This window comes from Nerophis ophidion, linkage group LG21 (assembly GCF_033978795.1).
Source record: "Nerophis ophidion isolate RoL-2023_Sa linkage group LG21, RoL_Noph_v1.0, whole genome shotgun sequence".
In the NCBI taxonomy this organism is placed as follows: domain Eukaryota; kingdom Metazoa; phylum Chordata; class Actinopteri; order Syngnathiformes; family Syngnathidae; genus Nerophis; species Nerophis ophidion.
This window is the reverse complement of record NC_084631.1, coordinates 9,033,041-9,055,874: the sequence shown is the minus strand read 5'-3', so window position 1 is coordinate 9,055,874 and position 22,834 is coordinate 9,033,041. Positions and strand designations below refer to the sequence as shown.

The following is a 22,834-nucleotide window of genomic DNA, read 5'->3' as shown; positions in this document are numbered from 1 at the left end:
GCGGTCCGCTCCCTGTACGATCAGTGTCAGAGCTTGGTCCGCATTGCCGGCAGTAAGTCGAACACATTTCCAGTGAGGTTTGGACTCCGCCAAGGCTGTCCTTTGTCACCGATTCTGTTCATAACTTTTATGGACAGAATTTCTAGGCGCAGTCAAGGCGTTGAAGGGTTCCGGTTTGGTGACCGCAGGATTAGGTCTCTGCTTTTTGCAGATGATGTGGTCCTGATGGCTTCATCTGACCGGGATCTTCAGCTCTCGCTGGATCGGTTCGCAGCCAAGTGTGAAGCGACCGAAATGAGAATCAGCACCTCCAAGTCCGAGTCCATGGTTCTCGCCCGGAAAAGGGTGGAATGCCATCTCCGGGTTGGGGAGGAGACCCTGCCCAAGTGGAGGAGTTCAAGTACCTAGGAGTCTTGTTCACGAGTGGGGGAAGAGTGGATCGTGAGATCGACAGGCGGATCGGTGCGGCGTCTTCAGTAATGCGGACGTTGTACCGATCTGTTGTGGTGAAGAAGGAGCTGAGCCGGAAGGCAAAGCTCTCAATTTACCGGTCGATCTACGTTCCCATCCTCACCTATGGTCATGAGCTTTGGGTCATGACCGAAAGGATAAGATCACGGGTACAAGCGGCCGAAATGAGTTTCCTCACCCTATCTCTCCCTTAGAGATAGGGTGAGAAGCTCTGCCATCCGGGAGGAACTCAAAGCCGCTGCTCCTTCACATCGAGAGGAGCCAGATGAGGTGGTTCGGGCATCTGGTCAGGATGCCACCCGAACGCCTCCCTAGGGAGGTGTTTAGGGCACGTCCAACCGGTAGGAGGCCACAGGGAATACCCAGGACACGTTGGGAAGACTATGTCTCCCGGCTGGGCTGGGAACGCCTCGGGATCCCCCGCGAAGAGCCAGACGAAGTGGCTGGAGGGAGGGAAGTCTGGGTTTCCCTGCTTAGGCTGTTGCCCCCGTGACCCGACCTCGGATAAGCGGAAGAAGATGGATGGATGGATGGATGGATAGACTATAAGCCGCAGATATATACGCTGTGAAATGAGTTATTTACACAGTACAATTCTTTAATTATTTTTTTAAATACCTTAATTGTTTCCGTTTAACACTGCAGTAAAACGGCTGATCAAACAAAACAGAAGTCATCGTCATGGACCCACTCCAATCTGCTAATCAGACCCAATAACGCCACGGTGACGTTTTGGTGAATTTACTTTGTAAAACTGGAAAAAAAACAAACACAGATACATGTGTTGACATATTAGCTGCTACTAACGATGCTAGTTTCATTACATTACAATAGCACATAAAAACATGCATGAAAACTCTCCTACAGACATCCCACATGGGACGGTTTAGTAAGTGTGAATAGTTTTAGTTGTATTGTAAAACTTACAAACGTTGCTTGGAGTGGTGAAAGAAGAATCCATACGAGTAGAAACGCTATGGATGATTAGAAGACAGAATAACAATTCTAATTTCGGTTCAAAGCTTTTACCCAGCTCCACCTGCAGTGAGCAAAGTAGTCCAAGAGATGGTGCCATTGCGCAAACAAAAATACAGCTTCGGTCAGTCTTTCTTAACCTATATTGTTGGGTCGCGAGCGCCCTCCGGAGGTCTGCCAAAAAATATTATTCTCAGTTGTGGGCCGTATGGTCAGTTGTAATATACTTTCCCACAATTCGTGGCAGTACAGTCCAAGTTATTTGCCACCGGCCGACATTTTATTTCTATAAATTTCCCTAGTTTTTAAAGCTCTTTCCTTATCTTTAGTCGTTGACTTTACATCTTAATCTTAGTTTTAGCATGACTAAATATATTTTGTCTATTGTAGTTTACAAATGTTAAAATGGAAAAAAAAAAAACTATTTAAATAAGATTTGTTTTTCCCTACATGGAAAATAATGTGTAAAGATTCAATATATAAAAACTGCAAGTTGAATAATGCTTGTTTTAATAATAAAATACTTATTTCTATCTTAAGTCATGCTAATTCAATCTTAACTTAGGATGTTTTATCTAGTAAAACTAACAATAATTTCACTAGTTTTTAGTATTTTGTTCAAAAATCCGGTCTTTTTATCTTACATTTTGTCAGTTATTTTTTGCAGTGTAACGGCAATCTCAAACAAACACAAGATGTTTGGAGCTAAAGTCCTCAAAGTTTTTAAAGCGCAAAAATTATAACTAAAGTGGTGAAGCTGTATTTTTATTTACATTTTAATTGCATTGATAACATAGTTAAAAAACATGTGCATTATACATTTTGTTTATTTATATTAGTGCGTCTGCCTCACAATACGAAGGTCCTGCAGACCTGGGTTCAAATCCAGGCTCGGGATCTTTCTGTGTGGAGTTTGCATGTTCTCCCCGTGAATGCGTGGGTTCCCTCCGGGTACTCCGGCTTCCTCCCACTTCCAAAGACTGCACCTGGGGATAAGTTAATTGGCAACGCTAAAAATTGGCCCTAGTGTGTGAATGTTAGTGTGAATGTTGTCTGTCTATCTGTGTTGGCCCTGCGATGAGGTGGCGACTTGTCCAGGGTGTACCCCGCCTTCCGCCCGAATGTAGCTGAGATAGGCGCCAGCGCCCCCCGCGACCCCAAAAGGGAATAAGCGGTAGAAAATGGATGGATGGATATATTTGCACAATATAATTGTATGTATTTATTTTTTATTTTTTGGGGGCCTAACTTCTCTGTAGAGGAAAAGTTGGGCCCAAAGTCCCCTGATTGAGGTTTCTTTCCATGTGTTTAATGAAAATTATTTTAAAGAAAAATCCAAAGGTTAGCCACTCCGTTTTATAAGCCGCAAAAAAAGTTGCGACTTATAGGCCAGAATTTGCGGTAAATGCATGGTTCCGCTCCTGCTCGTTACGAAACTAACAATTGAATTCATGTTGTTTTGTTCAGTGTCTTCATGTCGCCAGAGCAACAGTCTGCCCCTGCCCACAACATCCCCTCAGTTCTCAACACGGGCGGCTCCCTGCCCGACTTATCCAGCCTGCACTTCCCCTCGCCGCTGCCCACGCCGCTGGACCACGACGAGCCCGCCTACCCGGGCTCCCTGAGCGGGGGCAGCAGCACGGGCAACCTGGCATCCACGCTGACACAGCTGGGCATCAACGCCAGCAACGCGGCCAGAGACCACCGCACCTTCCACCACCACGCACCGGGTAAGATGACGTCATGGCGCCCGGCATCCACTGCGCAAGCCAATCGTCTTTGTTTCCCTCTTCAGGGCTGCTGGCTTCGCTACACAGCACGCTCAGTAACCCCTCCTTGCAGTCGTCGCTGAGCAACCCAAACATCCAGTCGTCACTCAGCAGCCACTCTTTCACCAACTCCCTAAGCTCCGCCTCCTTGCACTCGTCGCTCAGCAACCCTTCGTTGCAGTCGTCCCTCGGTTCCTCCCCCTCCCTCCCCTCATCCCTCAGCAGCCAATCGCTGCACTCGTCCCACAGTAGCTCTTCCCTCCAGTCGGCCTCGAGCGGTAACCCTGGCTACGGCGGCTCCGCATCTTATGCGCCGTGTCTCAGCACGTCGCCACGGCGACGAGCCCATCTCTCGCCCCTCATCCTGCCCATGGGAGGGGAGACCCGGCGCCATCTCACCAAGCAGTTCTCCCCCACCATCTCCCCCACTTTGTCCTCCATCACGCAGGTAACACACACACACACACACACACACACTTACTTCCTGGTACTGGAACCTGACGTCTGACTCCGCCCCCTGCAGGGCATTGCTCTAGACACCAGCAAGCTACCTTTGGACCAGCGCTTACCTCCGTACCCTTTCAGTCAGCACCAGACCACCTCCCAGACCCCTCAGCAGCCTCCTGGGCTGACTCCGCATCAAACGCAACAACAGATGCTCCGCATGCAGCAGCCGCGGTCGAACTCGCAACCACCGCAGAATCTGCCCAACGCTCAGCACTTTGCAGCAGCGGTACGTGGGTCTAAACAGTCCTCTTCCCTCGTTCTCTTCTGACGTGTGTGTGTGTTTGTAGCAGCGTCAGGGCAGCTCGCAGGCCAACCAGCTCATCCCAAAAAATAAAAGTGCCTTGGACCAGTACCTCCACAGCTCCTTGACCTCCCAGTGTCATGGGAAACAGGAGGCAGAGCTACAGAGGAGCGGCAACCTCCCCCAGCTGCAACAGATGAGCCACAACTTGTCCTCGGAGCTCTACAACGTGAGTGTCTGCTCTGTTTCGCCCTGCACACGCCTGTCGTCATGGTAACGTGAAGACATGTCTTCCCAGGATGCCTTGCTCAACTCCCTGCTGGACGACTCGTACCTGAGCATGCAGTTCTGCGCCAAGTCCAACCAGCAGGTAAAGCAAGCCATACCAGACCTGGGGGTTCTGGCTCATTTGAGCACTGATGTCAGTGTTGAGGGGGCCCCCTAGTGGCTGCTTATGTGTCTTACAGGAAGGGTCTCGTATAGGGCTGGGCGATTACAGCAAAAATGTTTATCACTGTGGGTCCGAAATGACAACACAGGCACAGCTTCTTAAAGACGGGCTCTTTACTTGGGTTCATGCCGTGAAAACTACAGGACAAGACATGAAATACGATGGTTTTATACATAGTTCAGTCACAGGCAAATAAAGTGCTAAACAAAATAGCTACCTCGGGGCCGCCTGCCACTTCGGAGGTTCTTGGGCAGCAAATATTTCAGTCTTGTGCAACTAAATGAGCGTACAATAATCAAACCGATGTACTTTACAAATATACAGAACAATTCGACACAATATGATGACAAATACCTTGTTCAGCTAGCCAAATGTTCTTGCTGCTGCTGATGGCTCAAAGTCTTTTGCATTTCCGGGCAAATGCAGGTCTCGCAACCCCTAATACTACACCAAAACCTCGCGAGAATAGCGGTGTAACAAAATAAATAAATTGCCCTTTTTATAGTAAACAAAATGTGTCTTATTTACAAAAAATGTAACATGAATTCACAGCCATAATAATTTTCCAAAAAACATGTTCACCCTTAAAACAAAAACATTAAGTATAAGTTTTAACAACACTTACAATCACGATTATTTAGATTTATATTAAAATCACAATTAACATGATCATTCATTGATTTGAAAACTTAACTTTAAATATAAATTAAAAGAACAAATAAACAAGTTAAATAATACCAACAACAATAAATAACAATCGAAATATAATAAAACAACCAAATTCTGTTTTTTTCTTATTTTTTACACTTATTTTACCAGTGTATGATTTTTGGTTCATAAATAAACTTACAGAAATGCCAACATCCTCACAATCGTTCGTGTAATACATTAGGGGTGAATCACGATTCTCAGTCGATTAAAAAACAAATCCAAATTGAATTTATTTATTTTAGTAAATCTCTTCTGTCCAGCCAGAAAAGCAAATCGTATTGTTGATTAGTATTGTCTCGTTGCCTTATTTGTATTTGACTTTGTTACATGTTTGGGTAGAATTTTACTAAACAAAACTAGTTTTCTTTGAAGTTTATATTGAAATGTATCAAATCTGATTGATCTATTTTATGGAGGAATGTAGTTATTCATAGAACTGGCACAAAATGTTAAATACAGTAGCGTAGTAGGCCTAAGTATCCATTAAAAACAAGGTATAGGTTTTCTTTAACAATTATATTTACATATTTTTGCCCACCGTAACATTACACACAAACATGATACTCCATATACACAACATATTTACAGTTTGAGAATTACTGTTTTAAGTAATTTTTTGTTAATGTATATGAGTGCTTTTTTGAAACCATTATTTTAGAGCGCTGTTATTTTAAAGGGGTGAAGTGTGCTGCTGTTTTGAGCTTGTTAACTGCAGGCGACTTGAGGTTGTTTAAAAGAAAGAGAGCCTCTCAAGTTGCAACTGCTGTCCTGTTTGTTTATTGATCTTACATCCATGATGTCGTTCAGAACAACACAAACAGGTGAGATGAGTTGTGGGTGTATGGAATATTCTTGCTAGCTATAACTTCCTAGTTTAGTTGCTGTTTTAAGTGGCTGTCTCCACATTGTTTAGTGGAGGACCAGAAAAATTATTCTCCAGAATAAATGTTCCTGGTCCCTACAATGACAACGTTTCACTTATAACAGTGGTTTATGTTTTATTGGCCAATTCTGTGATTCCGTCTGTGGTTACATCAACGTGAAACTCATATTCCCTACCTTTTTTGTTGAGTTCAGTGAACATTGATTAGGCGTACAAGGGCAATGTCAAACAATAAAAGTAGCAACCATGGTGATATCTCAAACTTTTAGTAGACATGCTTTTTGGGTTTGTTTTTTTATTTACATGCTCATTCATCCATATAACCGTTACAAGTTCAGGAATTTTCTTGTGCTTGGCGCTGCCTATTTAATCGTTTTTTCCATCTGACATTTTTATGATTGTGAGAAGCCAACATCAAAATTCGATTGCTGTAATTTCTGGGCCATAGAGCGCAGAAAAACATACTTTTCCATATATTAGCCGCACTGGATTATAAACTCAAGATATATACTTTGTAAAATTTGTTATTTAGACAGGAAGATTCTGTAAAATATTATTTACATACCTTAATTGTGTCCAAACGGTGTGTGTGTGTGTGTGTAACACGGCAGTAAAACGGCTGATCAAACAAAACAGAAGTCATCGTCATGGACCCACCAGCTGAGAAAGTTAGCAGTCCAATTAGCTAAACTCAATACCTCCATGCTGAAGTTTTAGTGAATTTCTTGAGGAATTTGTGAAACTGAATCAAAAAAATGAATGCCGTTATTCATACAAACACGGGCACGATTGTTTAATGCTAACAACAACATTACAATAGCACGCAGAAATATGCATGGAAACACTCCTACGGACATCCCACACAGGACGGTTTAGCAAGTAAGAATCGTTTTAGTTATATTGTAGAACTTAAAAATGCCGCTTGGAGTGATGAATGAAGAATTCATAAGAGTACAACCGCTATGGACGACTAGAAGTTGGAATGGCAACTGTACTTCTGGTTGAAAGTTCAGTCTAAAAAGGATGGCAACTTGAGCGAACTTTTCCACAAGATGGCGCCACGGCACAAATAATTACACACCTATTCAGTGTCTTGTTTTTGCATTATGGCCGTCAGCGAAGGAAATTAGCAACACCGTTTTATAAACTGTAGGGCAGGGGTCACCAACCTTTTTGAAACCAAGAGCTACTTCTTGGGTACTGATTAATGCGAAGAGCTACCAGTTTGATACACACTTAAATAAATTGCCAGAAATAGCCAATTTGCCGTTAACTAAATGTTATTATTAGTAATTAATGATATTTATCTTTGTGAAAACACTGATCATCTTAATGATTTCTCACAATAAATATATATTTTTGATGTCATGTTTTAAATGGGTTTAAAATTCAATCAGCACTTTTCTAGCTGTTAATATACTCCTCACCTCTTAACCACGCCCCGCCCCCAAGCACACCCCCACCTCCCAAAATAGGAGGTCTCAAGGTTGGCAAATATGGTCTAGTCCAGGGGTCACCAACCTTTTTGAAACCAATAGCTACTTCTTGGGTACTGATTAATGCAAAGGGCTACCAGTTTGATACACACTTAAATAAATAGCCAATTTGCTCAATTTGCCTTTAACTCTATGTTATTATTAATAATTAATGATATCTATCTTTGTGGAAACACTGATCATCTTAATGATTTCTCCCAATAAGTATATATTTTTGATGACATGATTTAATGGGTTAAATCCAATCTGCACTTTGTTAGAATATAAAACAAATATGACCAAGCTATATTTCGAACAAAGACAAATCATTATTTCTTCTAGATTTTCCAGAACAAAAATTCTATTTGAGTTTTGTCTCTCTAGAATTAAAAATGTCGAGCAAAGCGAGACCAGCTTACTAGTAAATAAATGCAATTTGAAAAATAGAGGCAGCTCACTGGTAAGTGCTGCTATTTGAGCTATTTTTAGAACAGGCCAGCGGGCGACTCAACTGGTCCTTTTGGGCAACCTGGTGCCCGCGGGCACCGCGTTGGTGACCCCTGCTGTAGGGAACAAAGCATAGGTTAAAAGTAATGGCTTACAGTCCGGAGTTTATGGTCATTGTCAAGCCCGAGTCTCGCGACACCTGCACTCTTCTGTTGCAGCTCACCAGTGACATGCATGGCGACATCCTGTCTTTGACCCATGGCGGGCTGGGTGGCGACCGCTCAGACATGCAGGTGATGCCGGAGTCTGTGGAGCAAATGCTCCTCAACAACCAGAACTGCGGCGGGGGCGATGCCCGGCAAAACGTGCCCAATATCATTCTCACAGGTGGGTCTTGCGAGCGCCAACAAACAGGAAGTTGCTCTGTCCGGCTGACGTCTCTGTGCGTCGACAGGCGACTCGCCGCCGGGTCTGTCCAAAGAGATCGCCAACGCTTTGTCGCACGTCCCCGGCTTTGAGATGGACCCCTTTTCCCTGGACGACCCGCTCAGGATAGACCCGCTGGCTCTGGACATGCTGGAGGGCGACCTGATGCTGGCCGACCCCGCCGTGGAGGACTCCTTCCGCTCGGACAGACTCAAGTGAAGCGACCCCTCCCCCAACCCCCACCCCACTCCCACGCAGCAGCTCGGTGGAATCGGCGAGTGGGCGCCGGCCCGAGAGCGGAGAAAGACGGGACGTCGGGTCACAAGTGGAAGGACCACAGAGTGACTGGCGGCCAGGGGGGGCGGGGCTTGTGTTTTTCAGGCATCGGCTTGTGCGAGAGTCCAAGCGTGCGGGAAACAAGCGGCGCCACCTTTCTGTGGAAAGCAGCAACGTCGCGCGATCAGCCTTGATGATGCCCACCTTCAGGTCAGAACTGTTTCAGCAGGAAGTCAGCCATCGACGACAGGAAGTCGCTTATCCCCTGCCACGCCAAAACATGCCTCCTCTTGTCGCTATGCAAACCTCAGGAGGGATCCAACACGCCTGTGGCATTTTTTTCGCCACCAGAGGGCGCAGTTAGCATTATAAATGCGTGGATCACATGACCCGCTGGCTTAAAACTTTGCAAGGCTTTTTAGCAGGAAAATTTGATGTTTTTTTGTTTTTTTGTAAAATTTGAACTAAAACTAAACCGAAGGAACAAACTAACCCCGATGTGACCTCTGCACTTTGATCCACGAATAACGAGAATGTACGGCAAAGTACTCACTGTGATTGGCAGCATGTAGCTCCACCCTCGGCGTGCCTCGGCAAGGCTACCTGAAGTGCGACGCACGCCGGCGTGCACGTACACAGGAAACTCTTCTCTCTTTTTTTGTGATCACATTTTCCCCCCGCACTTCCTGAAAACAGCAACGCTCATTAGCACTAGTTCATTGCTGTTTGGAAAGAACAAAATCCCACGCTGTGTCTCAAATGGAATACTTGCATCAGTAAAAGACCGAATTGCCATTTTTAGATTTTATTCCACAATGATGAGCGAGGGAAGCCACGTTACTTTTAGACTGTCAACCAACATATTCTCGTCACAAGGTGCCACACATTAAGAACGATATGCAATAATCTACTTTCTAAAATATTTGGGCGTACGTTTACAACACCCATGTTTGTTTACTTGTGCAGCAGGTATATTTCACTAAACTGTTTTGGGAGCAACATTTCTAGAAATCTAAGTGCCGGGAGGCCGGTATACTCGCTGAAACTATCAGTTTTATTTTACATACCGTATTTCCTTGAATTTCCGCCGGGGCGCTAATTAATTTAAAACCTCTTCTCACTCCTGCGCTTACCAAAGGCATGCGGTAAAAGTAAGCATGCGCTAATTATTTTAAAACCTCCTCACCCCGGCACTTACCAAAGAAAGGTATGCAGTAAAAATTTGAGTGTGATGTAAGCTTGGACCTTAAATCCTACTGAATAGCTCTTAATCTTCTTCCTTTCATGCGATTTCAAATTACCAGTATTGAAATCAGCCTCCTCCATTTTGAAAATGATGACAGGGGAATTCAAGTGTCACTCGTGACGTCACGAGTTTGACCAGGCGGTAATTCAAGGCAGGCGCATACTATATGGAAATACAGTATTCTGTAGAACTTCTACAGTAGACATTCATTGTTGTGGTATTTCTTTTTTCAGAGTTAAAGGAGCGCTAATAAAAAGCTAGTTAAAGATCATCTCAATGACAGCAAATACCAATGATCCCATCAACATTTTGAGAAGATCGGAGCATAACAGCTAGCTTGTCAGGTACAAAGTTATGTGCCTTCTAGAGTTTATGGTTTCAAAATTGTGTAAAAAAAAATTAGCATGTTAATGTTAGCATGCTAGCATGTGTCAAGTACCAAGGTATATGACTGAGGTGTAGGGCTGCAAAATTGGTTACAAAAGTTAGCATGTGTCAAGTAGAAAGTTATAACTGAGGTGTGTGGCTGCAAAATTAGCTCAAAAAGTTAGCATGCTAGCAACTAGCATGTGTCAAGTACCAAGTTATATGACTGAGGAGTAGGGCTGCAAAATTGGTTTAAAAATTAGCATGTGTCAGGAAACAAGTTATATGATTGAGGTGTATGGCTACAAAATTAGCTAAAAAAAAAAAAAGTTAGCATGCTTGCATATGTCCAGTACCATGTTATATGACTGAGATCTATGGCTGCAAAATTGTGTTAAAAGGTTGACATGTGTCAAGTAGAAAGTTATAACTGAGGTGTGTGGCTGCAAAATTGGCTCAAAAAGTTAGCACGCTAGCAACTAGCATGTGTCAAGTACCAAGTTGGATGACTCTGAGGTACATGGCTGCAAAATTGGGTAAAAAAAAAAGTCAGCATGTTAATGTTAACATGCTGGCATATGTCAAGTAGCAAGTGATATGACTGAGGAGTAGGGCTGCAAAATTGGTTTAAAAATTAGCATGTGTCAGGAACCAAGTTATATGATTGAGGTGTATGGCTGCAAAATTAGCTGAAAAAAAAGTTAGCATGCTTGCATGTGTCAAGTACCAAGTTGTGACTGAAGTGTATGGCTACAAAATTGGCCAAAAAAGTTAGCATGCTAGCAGATAGCATGTGTCAAGTGCCATGTTATAAAACTGATGTGTATAGCTGCACAATTGTGTAAAAAAAAAGTTTGCATGTTCATGTTAGCATGCTAGCAAGTGTTAAGTACAAAGTTATGACTGAGGTGTATGGCTGCACAATTGGCTTAAAAAAAAGTTAACATGCTAGCAGTTAGCCTGTGTCAAGTACCAAATCAGATGACTGAGGTGTAGGGCTGCAAAATTGGCTAGAAAGTTTGCATGCTAGCAGCTAGCATGGGGCAAGTGCCAAGTTATTTGACTATGATATAGAACTGCAAAATTGGTTTAAAAAAATGATCACCCGTCAGCTACCAAATTAAATGACTGCGGTGTGTGGCTGCAAAATTGTGTTAAAAAAAAGTTAGCATGCTAAAGTTAGCATGCTAGCAGCTAGCTTATGACAAGTACCAAGTTGTATGGCTGCAATATTGGCTAGAAAGTTAGCATGTTAGCATGCGGAAAGTTATATGACAGATGTAGCGCTGCAAAATCGGTTTACAAAAATGTGCATGTGTCAGGTACCAAATTATATAACTGAGGTGTATGGCTGCAAAATTGTGTTAAAAACAAAATAAATAAATAAAATAAGTTAGCATGATAGCAGATAGCATGTGTCAATTACCAAGTTATGACTGAGATGGATGGCTGCACATTTAGCCAAAAGAGTTAGCATGTATGTCTCAAGTATCAAGTTATGATTGAGGTGTAAGTCTACAAAATTTGCGGAAATAGTCAAAATGCTAACATTAGCATTGTAGCAGCTAGCATGTGTTAAGTAAATTATATGACTGTGGTGTAGGGCTGCAAAATTTTTTATAAAAAAAAAGTTGGTATGATAGCATGTGTCATGTACCACGTTATATGACTGAGGTGTATGGCTGCAAAATTGGCAAAAAAAAAAGTTAGCAGCTGTCTAGTACCAAGTTATGACTTAGAAAATTGGCTAAAAATCAGTTTTTATGACTTTGTTGTAAAATTGCTGTAAAATAATTTTTTTTGGACTGAATTACCAAGACACAAGTTGACTCGCCCAAATTATGAAAAAGAGAGGACCTAAAATGGTACCTTGAGGAACATCACAAGAACTTTGACCAATAGAACAAATGACGTAATCAGGTTACAATAACACGTTAGTTACATAAACCACATTTAGAAAAGTAACTTTCAAAAAAGAGAGGACCTAAAAGGGTGCACTTTAGTTACATAAACCACATTTTGAAAAGTAACTTTCGAAAAAGAGAGGACCTAAAGGGCTGCACTTTAGTTACATAAACCACATTTAGAAAAGTAACTTTCGAAAAAGAGAGGACCTAAAGGGGTGCACTTTATTTACATAAACCACATTTAGAAAAGTAACTTTCGAAAAAAAGGACCTAAAGGGGTGCTCTGAGGAACGCCTCAGTTATGTAAATCCCAAGTTTTTTCCATGCTAACTAGCAGAGTAAAAATGTCGATGCAAGGATCTTTGAATGTGTTTACAGTGGTCCAATTTATTTTCTACCACAGGAGCACATTTTTTAAGAATATACTGCAAAAATGTTTGTCTCCCAAGTTTTGAACTGAACCATGGTGTCATTCTCAGGCCGGATTTGGCCCTTGGGCCGCGAGTTGAATAACCCTGCTGTACAGTAATACAACACAATGGTGTTTTCTTATTTGCACACTGACTGTTTCCTGTAAGCACGTTTGATTGGAAAGTTAACACGCAAAAAAAACCCCTTGGCCTCTTGCGATTGATAATTGCAGTAGTTAAAACCTTGATGTCATGACTACTGCGGCATCATTACTTCCCCTTTGTGGTGGAAAATTACAACTTGTAACTTCCTCACACATGCTTTCATTTTTCTGAAATTGTTGACATGCTAACAGTTCACATGTATAATTTACCAAGTTGTATGACTGAGGTGTTAGGCTGCAAAATAGGCTAAGGGGTTAGCATGCTAATACTAACATATTTCAACTACCAAGTTATATGACTCTGAGGTGTGGGGCTGTAAAATTGGCGAAAAAGTTGGCATGTGTCAAGCACCAAGTATTTTGACTCTTAAGGTATAGGCTGAAAAATTGGCTAAAAGTTTAGCATGCTATGCTAGTATATTTCAACTACCAAATTATACGACTGAGGTGTGAGGCTGCAAAATTGGCTAAAAAAGTCGGCATGTGTCAAGTACCAAGTATTTTGACTCTTAAGGTATAGGCTGAAAAATTGGCTAAAAGTTTAGCATGTTAATGCTAGCATATTTCAACTACTAAGTATTTTGACTCTTAAAGTGTATGCTGAAAAATTGGCTAAAGATATATATAGCATGGTAATAGTAATATTATGTCGACGACCAAGTTTAATTACTCAGGTGTATGGCTGCAAAATTGGCTAAAAAGTTAGCATGCTGCAGCTAGCACGTTTCAACTACCAAGTTATACGACTGAGGTGTGGGACTCCAGAATTGGCTAAAAAAGTCGGCATCTGTCAAGCACCAAGTATTTTGACTCTTAAGGTATAGGCTGAAAAATTGGCTAAAGGTTTAGCATGCTAATGCTAGCATATTTCAACTACCAAGTATTTTGACTCTTAAGGTGTAGGCTGAAAGATTGGCTAAAAGATATAGCATGTAATATTAACATGCAAGCAGCTAGCATATTTCGACGACCAAGTTTAATTACTCAGGTGTACGGCTGCAAAATTGGCTAAAAAGTTAGCATGCTGCAGCTAGCACGTTTCAACTACCAAGTTATATGACTCGGAGGTGTGGGGCTGCAAAATTGGCGAAAAAGTTGGCATGTGTCAAGCACCAAGTATTTTGAGTCTTATGTTACAGGCTGAAATTGGCTAAAACTTTACCATGCTAATGCTAGCATATTTCAACTACCAAGTTATTCGACTGAGGTGTGGGGCTGCAAAATTGGCTAGAAAAGTCGGCATGTGTCAAGTACCAAGTATTTCGACTCTTAAGGTATAGGCTGAAAAATTGGCTAAAGGTTTAGCATGTTAATGCTAGCATATTTCAACTACTAAGTATTTTGACTCTTAAGGTGTAGGCTGAAAAATTGGCTAAAGATATAGCATGCTAATATTAACATGCAAGCAGCTACCATATGTCGACGACCAAGTTTAATTACTCAGGTGTACGGCTGCAAAATTGGCTAAAAAGTTAGCATGCTGCAGCTAGCACGTTTCAACTACCAAGTTATCCGACTGAGGTGTGGGACTGCAGAATTGGCTAAAAAAGTCGGCATGTGTCAAGTACCAAGTATTTTGACTCTTAAGGTATAGGCTGAAAAATTGGCTAAAGGTTTAGCATGCTAATGCTAGCATATTTCAACTACCAAGTATTTTGACTCGTAAGGTGTAGGCTGAAAGATTGGCTAAAGGTTTAGCATGCTAATGCTAGCATATTTCAACTACCAAGTATTTTGACTCGTAAGGTGTAGGCTGAAAGATTGGCTAAAAGATATAGCATGCTAATATTAACATGCAAGCAGCTAGCATATTTCGACGACCAAGTTTAATTACTCAGGTGTACGGCTGCAAAATTGGTTAAAAAGTTAGCATGCTGCAGCTAGCACGTTTCAACTACCAAGTTATACGACTCAGAGGTGTGGGGCTGCAAAATTGGCATGTGTCAAGCACCAAGTATTTTGAGTCTTATGTTACAGGCTGAAATTGGCTAAAACTTTACCATGCTAATGCTATCATATTTCAACTACCAAGTTATTCGACTGAGGTGTGGGGCTGCAAAATTGGCTAAAGAAGTCGGCATGTGTCAAGTACCAAGTATTTCGACTCTTAAGGTATAGGCTAAAAAATTGGCTAAAGGTTTAGCATGCTAATGCTAGCATATTTAAACTAAGTATTTTGACTTAAGGTGTCGGCTGAAAAATTGGCAAAAAGAGATAGCATTCTAATCTTAACATGCTAGCAGCTAAGGTATAGGCTGAAAAATTGGCTAAAGGTTTAGCATGCTAATGCTAGCATATTTAAACTACTTAGTATTTTGACTCTTAAGGTGTAGGCTGAAAAATTGGCTAAAAGAGATAGCATTCTAATCTTAACATGCTAGCAGCTAGCATATATTGACGACCAAGTTTAATGACTCAGGTGTACGGCTGCAAAATTGGCTAAAAAGTTAGCATCCTGGCAGCTAGCATGTTTCAACTACCAAGTTATATGACTGAGGTGTGGGGCTGCAAAATTGGCGAAAAAAGTTGACATGTGTCAAGCACCAAGTATATTAACTTTTGTGGTATAGGTTGAAAAATTGGCTAAACGTTTAGCATGCTAATGCTAGCATATTTCAACTACCAAGTATTTTGACTCTTAAGGTGTAGGGTAAAAAATTGGCTAAAAGAGATAGCATGCCAATATTAACATGCTAGCAGCTAGCCTATGTCGACGACCAAGTTTAATGACTCAGGTGTACGGCTGCAAAATTGGCTAAAAAGTTAGCATGCTGGCAGCTAGCATGTTTCAACTACCAAGTTATATGACTCTGAGGTGTGGGGCTGCAAAATTGGCGAAAAAAGTTGGCATGTGTCAAGCACCAAGTATTTTGACTCTTAAGGTATAGGCTGAAAAATTGGCTAACGGTTTAGCATGCAAATGATAGCATATTTCAACTACCAAGTATTTTGACTTTTAAGGTGTAGGCTGAAAAATTGGCTAAAAGAGATAGCATGCTAATATTAACATTCTAGCAGCTAGCATATGTCGACGACCAAATTTAATGACTCAGGTGTACGGCTGCAAAATTGGCTAAAAAGTTAGCATGCTGCAGCTAGCACGTTTCAACTAGCAAGTTATACGACTGGTGTGGGACTGCAGAATTGGCTAAAAAAGTCGGCATGTGTCAAGCACCAAGTATTTTGAATCTTAAGGTATAGGCTGAAAAATTGGCTAAAGGTTTAGCATGCTAATGCTAGCATATTTCAACTACCAAGTATTTTGACTCTTAAGGTGTAGGCTGAAAGATTGGCTAAAAGATATAGCATGCTAATATTAACATGCAAGCAGCTAGCATATTTCAACGACCAAATTTAACTATTCAGGTGTACGGCTGCAAAATTGGCTAAAAAGTTAGCATGCTGCAGCTAGCACGTTTCAACTACCAAGTTATATGACTCGGAGGTGTGGGGCTGCAAAATTGGCGAAAAAGTTGGCATGTGTCAAGTACCAAGTATTTTGAGTCTTATGGTACAGGCTGAAATTGGCTAAAACTTTAGCATGCTAATGCTAGCATATTTCAACTACCAAGTATTTTGACTTTTAAGGTGTAGGTCGAAAAATTGGCTAAAAGAGATAGCATGCTAATGTTAACATTCTAGCAGCTAGCATATGTCGACGTCCAAATTTAATGACTCAGGTGTACGGCTGCAAAATTGGCTAAAAAGTTAGCATGCTGGCAGCTAGCATGTGTCAAGTACCAAGTTATATGACGGTTGGAAAATTGACCAAAAAAAATTAGCATGCTAATGTTAGCAGCTAGTATGTGTCCAGTGCCAAGTTGTGACTTTGAGGTGAACAGATGTAAAATTGTCAAAAAAAAGTTAGCACGCCAATGTTAGCAGCTAGCACGTCTCAAGTACCAAGTTATATGACTGAGGTGTAGTCATAACTTCCTTACGTATGTTTTAATTTTTTTTTTTTTTTGTCGCGCTAACAGTTAACGCGTGCCAAGTAATGTCGCTGAGGAGTTCGACTGAAAAATGTTCCCACGTAAAAGTTAGCACGTTCATTTTAACATGTTAACGTTAGCATGCAAGCTAATGTTAATGATAAGCGCGTGTAAAGTACTAAGTTGCAAAACCGAAGTGTACGGCTGTAAAAAAAATTTAGTATGCCAACATTAGCATGTTAACAGCTAGCATATGCCAATGTTCCCAATCCCTCGACCCACCATCAAACATTTTGTGAAGATCGGAGCATATGGAAGGAATTTATGATTGTTATAATTTTTCACCACAAGGGGGCAAAGTTGTCGAAATTAACGTTTAGGCATGACCAGACACCTGAAAGTCTCACATCAGTTTGGAAGAAGAGCCGATCGTCTAAAGCAGGAGTGCCCAAACCTTTTGCCTCCTAGGGCTAAAGTGCGAAAGCAAATTTTTAAACAGCCTGCCTCACAATCGTTAGCATTTTAGGATTAGCATGAAAGATGTTTTTTAGTTTATTTTGTAGGTTTACAGACAGCTCAATAATATTTTAATACCTGATGCATGCTAACATTAGCATGCTACTGTAGCATTTTAACACATTTTTCCGGTACGCATCAGAGTAATATATTTTAGTACTTAAAACTTGTTAGTTACAATTTTAACTTGCTAACATTAGCATGATAGCTTCTATTTTTGAGCTAATTCGTCAGGTATTTAGCAGTTTATATTGCGGACTGAAAGCATGTTTTTACTAGCATATTAGCATAAAGTGTGTACATTTTGTTACTTGCTAACTGTTAGCATTTCAGTTCGGCCTCGACTCTTTAGCATTCACACGAAATTTCGCCCAAAATTGCATTTCCTATTGAAGAATCCTAAAGACAGTTTGATGGTTGACGGTCCGTGTACTGGATTTCACTGTCGCACGAATGCACTTATGTATTCAGAATTAGCACCAATTGAGACACAGCTTCACTTAACTTCAGAAACGTTGTGCAAAAATAGCCAACACCGACTCAGCAGTTAAAGGCCTACTGAGATGAGATTTTCTTATTTAAACGGCGATAGCAGGTCCATTCTATGTGTCATACTTGATCATTTCGCGATATTGCCATATTTTTGCTGAAAGGATTTAGTAAAGAACATCGACGACAAAGTTCGCAACTTTAGGTCGCTCATAAAAAAGCCTTGCCTGTACTGGAAGTCGCAGACTATGACGTCACGGGTTGTAGGGCTCCTCACATCCTCACATTGTTTATAATGTGAGCCTCCAACGAAAAGAGCTATTCGGACCGAGAAAACGACAATTTCCCCATTAATTTGAGTGAGGATGAAAGATTCGTGGATGAGGAAATTTAGAGTGAAGGACTAGGGAAAAAAATTAAATAAGGTTAAAAAAAAAAGGCGATTGCATTGGGAGTGATTCAGATGTTTTTAGACACATTTACGAGGATAATTCTGGAAAATCCCTTATCTTTCTATTGTGTTGCTAGTGTTTTAGTGAGTTAAATAGTACCTGATTGTCGAAAGGGTGTGTTGACGCCAGTCTCTGAGAGAAGTCACGAAGCTGCAGCAGGACAGAAGCTCCGCTGATCTCCGGTAAGAGGCGACTTATTACCACAATTCTCTCACCGAAACCTGCCGGTTGACAAGTTGTCGGGATCCATGTTCGCTTGACCGCTCTGATCCTTAGTAAAACTTCACCTCCAGGAATTTTAAACAAGGAAACACCGTGTGTTTGTGTGGCTAAAGGCTAAAAGCTTCCCACCTCCATCTTTCTACTTTGACTTCTCCATTATTAATTGAACAAATTGCAAAAGATTCAGCAACACAGATGTCCAAAATACTGTGTAATTGCGCGATGAAAAGAGATGACTTATAGCCATAAGTGGTGCTGGGCTAATATGTCCCCTCCAACCAATAACATCACAAACACGCGTCATCATTCCGCGACGTTTTCAACAGGAAACTCCGCGGGAAATTTAAAATTGTAATTTAGTAAACTAAACCGGACTGAGTGGTGGATAGTAGTGGGTTTCAGTAGGCCTTTAAGTCGAGTTGGCGGAAGGGTGGCCATGTTGGATAAAGTCTGAATAATTTAGCAACACATCTCTTGTTAAATGTTGACTTTCTCTTTAAACACCAAGTGGACGCATGATCAATGACATTACTGCTTCTAAAAATGTCAAAAGACTTTGAAAAGCTATTACCGTATTTCCTTGAATTGCCGCCGGAGCGCTAATTAATTTAAAACCTCTCCTCACTCCTGCGCTTACCAAAGGCATGTGGTAAAAGTAAGCATGCGCCAATTATTTTAAAACCTCTTCTCACACCGGCACTTACCAAAGGCATGCAGTAAAAATTTGAGTGTGATGTAAGCTTGGACCTTAAACACTACTGATTAGCTCTTAATCTTCTTCCCTTTATGCGATTTCAAATGACCGGTATTGAAATCAGCCTCCTCCATTTTGAAAATGATGACAGGGGAAGTGTCACTCGTGACGTCAGGAGTTTGACCAGGCGGTAATACTAAGCATGCGCTAATTATTTTGGGAAGCGAGTTTGACCCGGCAGTAATTCAAGGCAGGCACATACTATATGCCCTGCGGCAATTCAGGGAAATACGGTAACTAAAACTAACCTTTTTGTATGCAATAAAGAAAATAGATGGAGTCACAATGCAGTTCCAGACTCTGCCAGCCGGGGGAGTGCTTAATGTTAGCGATGAGCTAAAGGCCATATTTCCTATTTTGTCTTTTTTTTTTTTTTTTTTTACAGAACTTTGCTTGTAATTCTTTTTAACGCTGTTGCTTTTAGGCTGAAATTGTTGTTGTAATTTTAATACTTTATAAGCAGGGAATGTATGTTGTACATAATGTTTGCAAGCAGCCAACAGAGATTTATTAAGAAGCTGTAACTTGACGTTATTTTTCGGGAAATAAAGCCAAGTGTTTATATCAAGAGTCACCAACCTTTTTGAAACCAAGAGCTACTTCTTGGGTACTGATTAATGCGAAGGGCTACCAGTTTGATACACACTTAAATAAATTGCCAGAAATAGCCAATTTGCTCAATTTATCTTTAATATATATATATATATATATCCATTTTCTACCGCTTATTCCCTTTCGGGGTCACGGGGGGCGCTGGCGCCTATCTCAGCTACAATCAGGCGGAAGGCGGGGTACACCCTGGACAATATATATATTAAAAATGGGTATTTCTGTCTGTCTTTCCGTCGTACAATTTTTTTCCTTTTACGGAAGGTTTTTTGTAGAGAATAAATGATGAAAAAACACTTAATTGAACGGTTTAAAATATGAGAAAACAGGAAAAAAATTCAAATTAAATTTGAAACAGTTTATCTTCAATTTTGACTCTTTAAAATTCAAAATTCAACCGAAAAAAAGAGAAAAACGAATTAATTCGAATCATTTTGAAAATATTAAAAAAAGAATTTATGGAACATCATTAGTAATATTTCCTGATTAAGATTTATTTTAGAATTTTGATGACATGTTTTAAATAGGTTAAAATCCAATCTGCACTTTGTTAGAATATATAACAAACTGGACCAAGCTATATTTGTAACAAAGACAAATCATTATTTCTTCTAGATTTTCCAGAACAAACATTTTAAAAGAAATTCAAAAGACTTTGAAATAAGATTTAAATTTGATTATAAAGATTTTATAGATTTGCCGGAATAATTTTTTTGAATTTTAATCATAACTTTGAAAAAATAGTTCACAAATATTCTTTGTCGAAAAAAAAGAAGCTAAAATGAAAAATTAAATTAAAATTGATTTATTATTCTTTACAATAAAAAAAATGTAGTTGAACATTGATTTAAATTGTTGGGAAAGAAGAGGAAGGAATTTAAAAGGTAAAAAGGTATGTGTTTAAATATCCTAAAATCATTTTTAAGGTTGTATTTTTTTTTCTAAAATTGTCTTTCTGAAAGTTATAAGAAGCAAAATAAAAAAAATAAATGAATTTATTCAAACAAGTGAAGAGCAAGTCTTTAAAATATTTTCTTGGATTTTCAAATTCTATTTGAGTTTTGTCTCTCTTAGAATTAAAAATGTCGAGCAAAGCAAAACCAGCTTGCTAGTAAATACCGTATTTCCTTGAATTGCCGCCGGGGCGCTAATTAATTTCAAACCTCTTCTCACTCCTGCGCTTACCAAAGGCATGTGGTAAAAGTAAGCATGCGCTAATTATTTTAAAACCTCTTCTCACTCCGGCACTTACCAAAGGTATGCAGTAAACATTTGAGTGTGATGTAAGCTTGGACCTTAAATCCTAGTGAATAGCTCTTAACTTTCTTCCCTTTGTGCGATTTCAAATTACCGGTATTGAAATCAGCCTCCTCCATTTTGAAAATGATGACAGGGGAAGTGTCACTTGTGACGCCACGAGTTTGACCAGGCGGTAAGACTAAGCATGCGCTAATTATTTTGCGAAGCGAGTTTGACCCGGCAGTAATTCAAGGCAGGCGCATACTATATGCCCTGCGGCAATTGAAGGAAATACGGTAAATCAAATTTAAAAAAATAGAGGCAGCTCACTGGTAAGTGCTGCTATTTGAGCTATTTTTAGAACAGGCCAGCGGGCGACTCATCTGGTCCTAACGGGCTACAGCGTTGGTTCATATGGACCGTTGTCAAGTTGTCACTATTCATGGTGAAGCTTGTTGGTTTGCTGCTGCTGCGGCTGGTAAACGTAACAGCGCCGCTCTTTCAAAATAAAGGTATAAGCAAAACTGTGTTGTGGTTGAATCGCAAGGACGGCGAATTTCGCCCATTTAACGCCCGGCTATGTTCGACAACACACTTCGACGCACTAGTATTGCGTTTCAACCAGTAGAAACATTCGTGGGGAGAAACATTAGCCTCTTATTTTGCTGACAACTGTGAGCGGAAGTGAGCGACACTGCCGCTGCCTTGACACCGTGCAACGATTCACGGATCAAACATGGACGTCACATGTGAGCCAATGACCCAAACATGATCGCCGCTGCCTTCTGCGGGACGAACCAGCAAAGACGAGCAGGTATTTGACATCCACAAACAGCCACACTCGACACGGCAGCGACGTAAAGCCGCGGGGGGACTCGCTCACACCAACAGCGAGCCGCCTAACGGACACGACTGTGCGCCCTTTTACCGTCAGCTTCCTTCATAGAGGCGCATCAAAATGTCCTCCTCGAAGGCAACCGAATACTCTTAATTATCAAACATGGCCTAATGGCACTAAAGCTCGTTGGCGTCTAGAGAAATAGCCCTCTTGTTTTGTGTCGTCACGCCTTTATTTCCAGAACGCTGACCGGGGTGCTAGTACCTGTCCGATAATGGAACTCCTCCATCCTCCCACCTCACCGTCATTGCCCTTCATTTCCGGGTTGCGGTGACGTATCGCGCCCTCGCGAAGGATGAGACGCCGAGTGCATGTTTGGACGTGCACGTGCGCGCTCAGCTGTGACGCAAGCACACTAAAAATAGGGCATAGCTCCGCCCCCTTTTCAGCTGTCTTGTCCTGGCTAGGAGGACCATGGGCAAGAAAGACCCACGTGACCATGCCAGTGATGTCATCACGGACTAAAAGTGAAGTTTAAAGGCCTACTGAAATTAGATTTTCTTATTTAAACGGGGATAGCAGGTCCATTCTATGTGTCATACTTGATCATTTCGCGTAATTGCCATATTTTTGCTGAAAGGATTTAGTAGAGAACATCCATGATAAAGTTCGCAACTTTTGGTCACTAATAAAAATCATGGCCTTTATCGGAAATATGTGCGCGTAACATCACCGATGTCATACTTGCCAACCCTCTCGGATTTTCCCGAAATTCAGCGCCTCCTCCCGGAAGAAATTTTCTCCCGAAATTCAGCCGGAGCTGGAGGCCACGCCTCCTCCAGCTCCATGCGGACCTGAGTGGGGACAGCCTGTTTTCACGTCCGCTTTCCTGTTACATAAACAGCTTGCCTGCCCAATCACGTTACAACTAATAAAAAACTGCACACACAAGGAGACGAAGCAGAAGAACGAGGAAGTTACAGCCATGGCGACGCCGTCTGTAATAGAGTGATTCTATGTTGTCTGTCGCCATCTCCTGGTGAATGTTGGCTATAGCG

General features: G+C 41.3%; 2 protein-coding genes and 1 long non-coding RNA gene across 7 annotated transcripts in view; 2 read left to right on the top strand and 1 right to left on the bottom strand.

Moving 5' to 3' along the window:
* The window catches only part of LOC133539688 (CREB-regulated transcription coactivator 2-like), a 31,369-nt gene extending 11,711 nt beyond the window's left edge, over window positions 1–19,658 (top strand). For 4 of the 5 annotated variants that reach the window (XM_061881785.1, XM_061881783.1, XM_061881784.1 and 1 more), the window contains 7 exons: window positions 2,914–3,176; window positions 3,242–3,663; window positions 3,739–3,948; window positions 4,010–4,192; window positions 4,262–4,333; window positions 8,149–8,317; window positions 8,385–19,658. In XM_061881785.1, coding sequence (XP_061737769.1) covers window positions 2,914–3,176; window positions 3,242–3,663; window positions 3,739–3,948; window positions 4,010–4,192; window positions 4,262–4,333; window positions 8,149–8,317; window positions 8,385–8,575 — 1,510 coding nt within the window. In that variant the 3' untranslated portion in view covers window positions 8,576–19,658. The remainder of the gene's footprint in view (window positions 1–2,913; window positions 3,177–3,241; window positions 3,664–3,738; window positions 3,949–4,009; window positions 4,193–4,261; window positions 4,334–8,148; window positions 8,318–8,384) is intronic. The other variant, XR_009803470.1, reaches the window with a different exon arrangement.
* On the bottom strand, window positions 687–22,184 carry LOC133539696 (uncharacterized). Its single transcript, XR_009803471.1, has 3 exons — window positions 22,041–22,184; window positions 9,186–9,318; window positions 687–2,432 (listed from the first exon to the last, which is right to left on the bottom strand). It is a non-coding gene; the product is annotated as an uncharacterized LOC133539696 (long non-coding RNA).
* LOC133539684 (DENN domain-containing protein 4B-like) overlaps window positions 21,604–22,834 on the top strand; it is a 40,851-nt gene continuing 39,620 nt past the window's right edge. Inside the window, exon 1 of the mRNA XM_061881774.1 lies at window positions 21,604–21,752. The gene's annotated coding sequence lies outside the window, so the exon portion shown is untranslated. The remainder of the gene's footprint in view (window positions 21,753–22,834) is intronic.